We start from the raw sequence: 10,519 nt of genomic DNA on the forward strand, positions 1-10,519 counted from the left end.
TTATTTATTTAAAATAATAACTAATCATTAGTACCATCCATTATTTTCTATTATAAGATGTACATATTAACATCCATACAAAGAATTTTAAATTAAAATTAAAATTATAATACTCAACACATAAGAATTTTATTCTCTGCATCTTAAAGAAATACTGAATTATCTTAAAGAAATACTGAATAGTCAGCATCTTTTAAACAGTCTCATGCAACTAGTAGACGCTAAGTCCACATGCCTAATAAGTTAAATAATCACAGATATTAGTATATTTGGCATAACTAATAAAATAATATCACTTCTTATTATACTATATATAAAAAAAACAAGTATCATTAACATATTATTATTAATATATATTCATAATATATATCTATAATCTTATGTATCTTATCCATCTTGTAAAACAATAGTAGTAAAAGAAGAAAAAAAGTAAGACATTAGCACAAATTTAAAAAATAAAAAATATATATTAAATGCACATTACTAAATTATAAAAATTATATTGCACATTTGGCATAAAATAAAAAAAAATAGAGTATAAGCTAAAAATCATATATAAGTTACTCTCCATCCATATTTTTCATTGTTGTTTGTTCTTACTTCCATATTCTTTTACAACATTCAACAACGTCATTAAACATTCAGTCTTTAGATCATCATTTAATTTTTTAAATGTAGGCAGAAGACAAGATAAATATTGAAGATCGTCACTTCCATTTGGTTCCTTTAAGGATTGTTTTACTGTGTCAAGTGTTTCCTTCAAATAGTGAGAAGCTTCTGACATACGAGCAGAGCAAAAATCAAGTTCTTTCTTTTTTTTAATATGGAATTTATCTGGTGTGGGAGCTTTACGTTTACATTTCATATTAGATAAATATTTCTTATCTTCAGTTTCAGACAGAGATATCTTTTGTTCAATGCTGCTTGCTGACAATGATTCAACATGTGAAAAAGAGTCATCTGAAGAAAGCAATGTTTCACTGTTTAGTGTCTCAGTGAGAACTGGTGCAAAATCTACAAATTCAAATATAATCTATACAGATCAGATTAACCAAAAAACAAAATTATAATACAAATATTTTTGAAATATACATGACATACTTGAAAATTCAAAATCTATCACATTTGTATTCTGCAAAGACGATTCAGGTGCAGTACATTTCATTGTGTTTTTAAATGGTTCCGAGGATGATTTAAGAACAGAGTTTTTATTGTTTAAAGGAGAAGCCAAAAGTCCACTAGTTGTAGAAGCCAAAGGTCCACTAGTTGTAGAAGAAGCTAAAAATGGCTTTTTATAAAAATTTGATGTTCTGTTTGACCTGAAATAATAAAACAGAAATGAAATTATAAATTATACATCATACATTACATAAGCATAAAATTAGAAACAAAAATAAGAATATATTTTTTATAAGTTATTATTAATTGATTATTTACTTATGACGCATATGTGGTATAAGAAACTGCATGTCACCCCAGTACTCCCATTCAATATTTGTTGACTTTTCTTTAGCAGCTCCACTCCCACTTGGCACTTTTTCCTTCAATTGCGCTAATTTGCGGCTGAATACAGTTCTCAATGATTTCCATTTCCTTTGCACTTCTACTTCTGTAACAAATGGCAAAATAACGATTATACTGTGTTGAGGTTATGAATAAAATTAATTTTTAAATTTTACACATAAATACAGCACATAAAAACGTACCTGTTTTATGTAGTAAATTTCCTATTATTTTCCAAGCATTATTTTTTTTTCTTTATTAAAAAAATCTTTATTGGTCTTATTAACTAAAAATTCATTCGCTTTTATTAGTGTAATGAGCGATCGTATTTCGGATTCATTCCATTCTTCTACTTCTTCAAACGTATCCAAATCGTATGTTTCTTCCATTTTCATAAATTATTAAAATATTAACAAAATAAAATACAAAAATATTTGGAAAAAGAACACCGAAAATCATATAACCTACATTTCACAACTTATTTCACTTGGTTTCACTCTTCGCGTTTTTTCTAAAATGCACGACACTTGATTGGCTGACGTGCTGCGATTGCCAGTTGCTGTTGCCAAAAAGTAAAAAGTTGACCAACTCTGTGTTGGCAACTGCAACGGCCAAGCGCAACCGGAAATACCACTTTTCCACTAGTAGTTGCCATTCTTTGCAACTGGCAACGAGGCATTTGCAACTCATTGTAGAATGGCCCTTAACGTTTTAAGCAGAAACGACAAAGTCTACAGGCTATTGGTCAACGGCAAGCCAATCAACGTCTCGATTGACCGATTGAAACCGGCTTACACGTTGGACGACGATGAGCAACCAATCGAACCAACACCAGCCGACCAACCAAAGCCCTCCGCAACCAACAAGACGAGGAGCGGCAGAACTTCTAAACCAACCGTGCGTTTCCAGGCTTAAAAACTGCCAAGGGGGTCCTGTGGCGGCTCACCGCCACACCGCTGCACTGACGCGGTATAATACATCGCGGCGCCGCTACGCGCCGCAGGCCTTCTACCAGTTACAAGCTTGCGGACCCACCGCCAGGTTGCGCAGGCGGTGAAGAACCTTCTCGCGATCAAGCTTCGATCGACGAGATATAAAAGAGCTGCTCCGCAGATCTTTCCTCACTCACTCGCTTCAAGGCGAGCTCTCCCCAGGGCCCTTGAACTGAGTCGTACTCTGCCTCGGCAGAAGATAACCAGAGACACATAGTCTCGCCGTTTTTCTCACACTGCCTCGCAAGGCGTGTAAAAAGAAAGCAGAGTCCCAGCATCGGCCACGCACTTCAACCAAGCGGCCCGCGGATACTCCACTTTCGCCGTCACCTCCTCAGTCTCTAGTGTGGAAATTAATCCCACTAGAGTTCTGCGTCCGGTTGACTCGACCACCAAGGGACACGCTCACTCAAGGCGACATCCGAATTCGGAGGCCTCTCTCTCCTCGGTACACGGAGCAATCCGTAATTCCGAGAGCCGAGACGGTTGCCACCACCAGCACACCAGAGACTCGATCCATCGCAGTACAGACTTCACCGCTCAGAGCCTGCTCAGAGAGCAGTTGTCAGACGGAAGACCACTTCCCGAACGGCGTTCCACCGACGCCGGGAAAGGGGCTGCAACGAGCTAACTCAGTTGAACCGTCCTTTTTAGGACCCGTTCAACACACTAAGACGCGGCCGGTAATTTCTTACCGCGCCCGTCAATTTTTCTTTTAATTCTCGGCCTTACACGCTTGCCGAGAAAGCGCCTCTGGCGCACTTAATCAAATCAAACACAAAACTTGTACTTTACTCTACTTCTCTGACGAGGAAAAATAAATTATATTTTTCTAAGGAATTGGTCTCAATATCTTTCAACCAAGTCGAACACAATCCTTAGGCAATACGCCTATAGACATATTTGACAAACATAAAAATATACTTGTTTCTTTAAGAAAATAACTATGCTTATAATATATTATAAATTTGATATAACTTAATATAACTCGTTATAAATCTTATGCTTTTACCTTTTCAAAGTATTGTTTAGAATATAGTGAACAGACACATAGCAGAAAATCCGAAGGCATTAAAAATACATTTGACATTTGATTCAGAGAAGAAAATACAAAGAAATATAGCAGAACAAATAGAAAATTAATTTTATTTTGGTTACTTAATTTTTTTAAGTTGATTATGCAACCATGTTTTTATTTGCGGAGATGATCTATGTCTTAAGCAAGAGTTTTGTTTTATGACTTCATGAATTGCCTGTAACGAAGGTAACTTGCCATTTCTTATGATTTCATCGAATGCTGTTAGCACCACTGTTTTTTCACATTCACTCCATCGTTTTCGCTTTATGTGACCATGTGGAGAACCTATAAAAATGTTGGCCATTTGTACAATGTTACTATATGGAGAACCAAAAAAATGACCATTTGTGCAGTGTTAGAATTTTCGTACCAACTGTATAAGTTGGTATAGTATAATTAGAAGTTTTGTATGAACTGTATAAGTTATATAAAGTAAGTACTTATAGAATCAATTTATAAATTATAATTTTATTAAATATTATGCTACATATAATTTACTCGATCGACCTATATCATACTTTATATCATACTTTTTATTTTAAATTTTAACAACTGAATAATCAATGAAAACATTGTCAGTTGAATAGATTTGCTGTAGCGTAATGTAAATTTTTAAATTAAGATTATTTCTCATTAAGAGATTACATTTTAACTTATTTAAATTTTAATAGTTGACGAAATAAGTCGAGTAAATTTAATGTGACACAATGTAAATATGTAGGTGTAAATTGAAAATTATGCCATTGACCAATCAATTGTTAAATTATAAGTTTTGCCTTTATATTTTGACACAATAATCATTGACACGTGATTGTCTCTAGTATCATAATATATTTGTTCGCATCGTATGCTCCAACATGCTCCTACTCGCTCCAATACTATAGCTCCAATCTATAGTATTACGTTACGTATATTATAGATTGGAGTGTATTGGAGCGAGTAGGAGCATGTTGGGGTATTGCGACACGAGCAAACCTAATATAGCTTGCAACTTTCTCACACGTGTGCGCGTATTTATTATGATAATAAATTCAAAATAAAACATTATAATATACTTACTAGACCGTCTTTTAATTTTTGGTACATTTGCAATTCCTGATTTAGATGTATTATCAAATGAGCTATTATCATTTGTTTCTGTAATTAGAATATATATCGTATTGGTAGATGTCACGTAGTTAATAAGGATATTTTGATAGAGATTTATGTAAATGACACAATGTTCTCATGACTCACATAAAATTAACATCATTAGTATAATTAATTATTTATGATAATTTGTACCTTCATTTATAGCTGCTTCTATATTTTCTCCCCTAATATCTTGTTCATCATTGTTGCTACTATCTTCACTGAAACTTTCCTCTGTACTTTGAGAATCACATCCATGAGCCGCTTCTAAATGTTGTGTAATATTCAAAATATCACGACTAATAATGGGTTGCCTGTACACTTCCCTGTGTATTTTTTCAGCATGTCCCATGAAGTTTGCAAGATCAGATATTTCTGTGTCAGCAAGCTCCATACTTGCACAAAATGTAGCAATGTGCTTTCTTAGCTTAGTGCCGCGTAATAAATGTGCAACTTTTGCATTACAATCTTCAGAAAATTTTCTCATAAGAACACAAGCTCTTAAATATTTAAAACGTTTTCGATTATAGCTTGGAAGACCAAAGATGTATGGATTTTCTGCAGAAACTTTCGCGTTTTCGCGAAATTGTAGTATTAATTTTATACATTCTAATAAACTGCAATTTAATATCACAGGTACTGTGCGACCAAGTTTGCCTCTAATCACAAAGCGTACATATTTCTTTGCTGCTTCTTGTGCTTTTAATGAAATTTTTTTAAAGAGATCAGTTGTGTCTAGATCAATACCTTTATACTGTTCAAAATCTGCTATAAGCATGCGTTCAATTTCACCAGCTCGTTTACGATTGAATAATTGAACTGAGGTTAACGTACATTCTGTCAATGTCAACCAAGTTTCATATGTGTATTCGTTCGTTAAATCGTCACATGCTTTCTGTCGTTTACATTTTAAGTACATATACAATTTAGCTATGTCATCCAATGATGGAAGATCATCATTTTTTTGTCTTTGATGTTGTAAGCGTGTTTCCATAACTGTTTTGTTAACACTGGTACCATAATCTTCTGTTAATAATTCTAAAAAGTCTTTGACTAAAACTTTTCTCTCATTATCTTGACGTTTTATGCATTCCGTAATGAGTAGGTGACCAACTTTTTTTATTAATGTTCCCAACATGGCTGCTGTAGTAGGTTTAGAATAAATTCCTACTTCATCATCTAAACCCGCTACTTTGTTAACTGTACTAATAACGTCTTCATAAAATTTTGGATAATATATAGATTCCAAATCAATTATATCTTTATTACTCTCTTTAATAGTTAACAGAAAACGGCCTAACAGTCTTAGGTGTGCGCGGATCATGTCATGCTGGTGTTGAAGTTTATATTTAATAGACAACTTGTTACCATATAAAATAACGAGTTTATCATATCTTATTACACGACACACATCATCCTCTCTTATCACAGGTAATATTACAGATCGTAATTTTCTGTTAGCCGCGCTATGTACTCTACCTAAAATTGAACGTCCCAAAACTGTTACAGCTTTAGTGTGCTTGCTATTACGACCAGTACATCGATAAAAATGTTGGCGAAGTGAAATTTTGGAGAAAAAGCCATGACATTTAGCGCAAGGTAAATAATCTTTAACTTCCTTATTTTTTGAAGCTTGTGGTCTTCGACAGACAATTAAATCACCTTTCCCGATATTACTGTCAGTGTTGTACTGAAAATTTCCTTTGCGTCTAATTGTATCTATTATTTTCAATCTTTCTCTACATTTTTTAGGCAGTAAACTGAATTTTTTAACTTCATCTTCATTGGAATGAATGGTCTCCAAATGACGTGCTATCTTCGTATGTAACTTTTTACAAAAGAAGCAACAATTTTTTTTTATCTTTAGTACTGCTAGATGAAGTTGGAATGTATAAATCTTTATCATCAAGTACTCCTACTGCTGGTACTTCTACTGATTTGTTGATTTCCAGAGACGTATTTGATTTATTAGATCGCTCTTTGCATTTGTCGTTTTCATCCTCCTCGTCCTTATCATCGTCATCATTACAAGATTCTGAATAAGATTCATTTGATGGATAATATTCAGAATCATCATTGGATTCGCTCTCCACTATCTCCATTGCTGTAAAAGTGTATTATAATAAAAAATTCTTAAATATAACAGGAATAAGGAAATAACATTTTAATTATTCACACCGCATAATTAAAAAATCGCACGTGCTTCTTGATTTTCTTTAAATTATTATTTAATGCATTAATCACTTTTTTAACCAAATTTTTTATCATTTTTGCAATTATTAGCGTTGCAGGTTAAATGTTTGTAAATATTAACATACTACTATTGACAATCATGGGTGTCCAAAACAATAAACAACGATTTAAATATCGATTCAATCAATGCGAACATTTTCTGTCAGTAAAATGTTGCAAATAAAATCTTTGTTCAATAGAAACCGTAAATTTTATGCGTTGAAACGTTAAGTAGAGATCCAATATACTACGAAACAATAATTTTATGTAAAAAGTGAATAAATAAACTCCAAAGTAAATAAATAAGCCATATTAATATCAGTAATTATAAATTAATGAGCTAAATATATATATTCCTTATACGTTACTTGGGATAATCTTACCTGCGTTTGATAACACAGCCGCTGCAATGTTAGTATCGTCTTTTTTTATTGTTATTTATAGTATCATCTTTTTTATTATTATTTATAGTATCATCTTTTTCATTATTATTTATAGTATCATCTTTCTCATTATTATTTATAGTATCATCTTTTTCATTATTATTTTTAGTATCATCTTTTTCGTTATCTTTATCTAAAACGAGAAATTATTGTAGTTTTCCAAATTAACCAATATTTATAAAATGTGCTTGTATCAATTATGATAATGTCTTGAAAAAATTCTAATGTAGTACATATATATGTATATACATTAATGTTATCTATGTTTGATGCAATATTAATATCATTATTCAGGTTTTTGCTATTTTCTTTATCTGAAACGAGTAATTTAACAAGTTTATAAATTAAGGCCCCTGAACCCGGCACCATGTTTGAAATTGTGACGTCAGAGGCGAGAAATGACACACGAGAATTCTTGCGTGCCATTTTTTAATAAAAAGATATTTTGATGAAATAATATTATAGATCGCTTTAGCACACTTGTAAAATTGTCCGAAAACTATCCTTTTCCGTTGACAGTTAATAAACAACCGTATGAATGTGATATGAAGCTTATCATGCGAGGAAATACGCGGTTTGACAACAATTTTACGAGTGTACTAAAGCGATCTATAGTGTTATTTGATCAAAATATATTTTTATTTAAAAAGGCACGCAAAAATTCTCTGTGTGTCATTTCTCGTCTCTGACGTCACGATTCCAACATAGCCGCGGCGAGTACCCAGGAGCCTTTATGAATATTTGTATAATTTGCATTACATTAAACGTACAATACTTTGAAAAATTCTAAATCTGCATACACATATTGGTTCTTACCTATATCTGATGACACAACAGAAATATTTTCAACATTGTTATATGTTTTACTACTATCTTTATCTAGAATAAAAAATTATAAATTTAAGAATGTAATTTTATAAATTTTCACTCATAGTATGCTTATATTATAAATTATACACGTAATATTTTTAGGCTTTCCAGTTGGTATATTTACATTTTTAATGTGTATTTTTGTAATTAATATATGTTATAACCCAATATATAAAATAAAGTTTTTAATATAGAGATATAGATTTGTTTGTTTTGTTGCATGTTTTTTTAGACACGTTTTACTAGTTGCTGTTTCTTTTCTCCAATGCCTGAATATATACGTTCTGCTATTTTTAAGTATGAAAAGTATATAAAGTACAAGTAAAACGAACAAACTTTATGAGAGGTGAACTCATAGTTTATATGAGGTGTATACCACACTTACATTATGAGAGGTGTTATTAATACTATATTTAAAAATGTGAGTAAAAAATTTGTTCTATTCAAACAACAGGCATATCTTAAAGATATCTAATAAAAGTGAGGTCTGTCAGATGTCTTTAAGACATGCTTGTTGTTGGTTACTTACTTCTATTGATATTATGCAAACTTATTTTTGGGATTCCTCTTTTCAAATTTTTTTTAAGTATATTTAAATACTCAACATTTGCTGGAATAAAAGAAATATATATAATGTTTTTTATTACAATATGAATAGGACCTATCCAGGTGCATTTTCAATATTTTTGTGAAAATGTATTGTGTGTGTGCGTGCGTATTCGTGCGTGCGTATGCGTGCGTATGCGTGTGTGCGTGCTTGTGCGTGCGTGTGCATGCTTGTATGTGCTTGTGTGTGCGTGTGCGTGCGTGTATGAGCGTGTGTGCGCGTGTGTAATTGACACGTAATCTGTAAAATTTTTCAAAAGATTTTTACAAAAAAAGTGACTTACGATGCCGCACTACAACTTCTACTTTACAATGTATTCCATTAATTTTTACTTTCTTAGCACGTAAACTGCGTATACGCGAGGGAAGTCGCGAGATTTTACAAATATAATACGTTTTGTCGGAAAATTTAATTAATGCGAACATGTTTTCCGCAAGCTTTAACACAACAATATGTAACAATTGAGACTGCTAAATAATAAAAGGCGAAAACAAATGACAAGAAACAAAAAGGTTTATGCTCAACAATCGCTTCTTAAGCCTTGTGTACACGATGCTAAAACTCGGTCCAAAATCTCGGTCCGAGAAATGTAACCAATAAGTTGATTGCAAGTTAATTGGCTACACATTTCTCGGACCAAGATCTCGGTCTGTGGCTGTGTTCCGAATTTAACAGTAATGAAAATCTATAGTTTATGTCACGTATATTGTAGATTTTCAATACTGGCGGTGAGTTTCAGAACGCAGCCTGAGTCCGAGATCTAGCATCGTGAACACAAGGCTTAAGAAGCGATTGTTGAGCATAAACCTTTTTGTTTCTTGTCATTTGTTTTCGCCTTTTATTATTTAGCAGTCTCAATTGTTACATATTGTTGTGTTAAAGCTTGCGGAAAACATGTTCGCATTAATTAAATTTTCCGACAAAACGTATTATATTTGTAAAATCTCGCGACTTCCCTCGCGTATACGCAGTTTACGTGCTAAGAAAGTAAAAATTAATGGAATACATTGTAAAGTAGAAGTTGTAGTGCGGCATCGTAAGTCACTTTTTTTGTAAAAATCTTTTGAAAAATTTTACAGATTACGTGTCAATTACACACGCGCACACACGCTCATACACGCACGCACACGCACACACAAGCACATACAAGCATGCACACGCACGCACAAGCACGCACACACGCATACGCACGCATACGCACGCACGAATACGCACGCACACACACAATACATTTTCACAAAAATATTGAAAATGCACCTGGATAGGTCCTATTCATATTGTAATAAAAAACATTATATATATTTCTTTTATTCCAGCAAATGTTGAGTATTTAAATATACTTAAAAAAAATTTGAAAAGAGGAATCCCAAAAATAAGTTTGCATAATATCAATAGAAGTAAGTAACCAACAACAAGCATGTCTTAAAGACATCTGACAGACCTCACTTTTATTAGATATCTTTAAGATATGCCTGTTGTTTGAATAGAACAAATTTTTTACTCACATTTTTAAATATAGTATTAATAACACCTCTCATAATGTAAGTGTGGTATACACCTCATATAAACTATGAGTTCACCTCTCATAAAGTTTGTTCGTTTTACTTGTACTTTATATACTTTTCATACTTAAAAATAGCAGAACGTATATATTCAGGCATTG

The 10,519-nt window shown here is 32.6% G+C and overlaps 1 protein-coding gene across 1 annotated transcript; it reads right to left on the reverse strand.

Moving 5' to 3' along the window:
- Positions 1-188: 188 nt before the first annotated feature.
- On the reverse strand, positions 189-1,892 carry LOC136999290 (uncharacterized). The gene is made up of 5 exons (XM_067352928.1): positions 1,867-1,892; positions 1,707-1,756; positions 1,438-1,609; positions 1,102-1,319; positions 189-1,014 (listed from the first exon to the last, which is right to left on the reverse strand). The coding sequence occupies exons 1-5, from the start codon at positions 1,890-1,892 to the stop codon at positions 581-583; spliced, it is 900 nt and encodes a 299-aa protein (XP_067209029.1). The 3' UTR covers positions 189-580.
- Between the last annotated feature and the right edge of the window lie 8,627 nt (positions 1,893-10,519).

This window comes from Linepithema humile, chromosome 4 (genome assembly GCF_040581485.1).
Source record: "Linepithema humile isolate Giens D197 chromosome 4, Lhum_UNIL_v1.0, whole genome shotgun sequence".
NCBI lineage: Eukaryota > Metazoa > Arthropoda > Insecta > Hymenoptera > Formicidae > Linepithema > Linepithema humile.

Bases quoted from the DNA above. Each gene is read 5' to 3' on its own strand.
- LOC136999290 (XM_067352928.1), bottom strand. From the start codon at position 1,892: ATGGAAGAAACATACGATTTGGATAC. The intron at 1,610-1,706 runs GTACGTTTTTAT...CATTTGTTACAG, and splicing joins AAATTTACTACATAAAACAG to AAGTAGAAGTGCAAAGGAAA. The intron at 1,320-1,437 runs GTAAATAATCAA...TTATTATTTCAG, and splicing joins ATACCACATATGCGTCATAA to GTCAAACAGAACATCAAATT.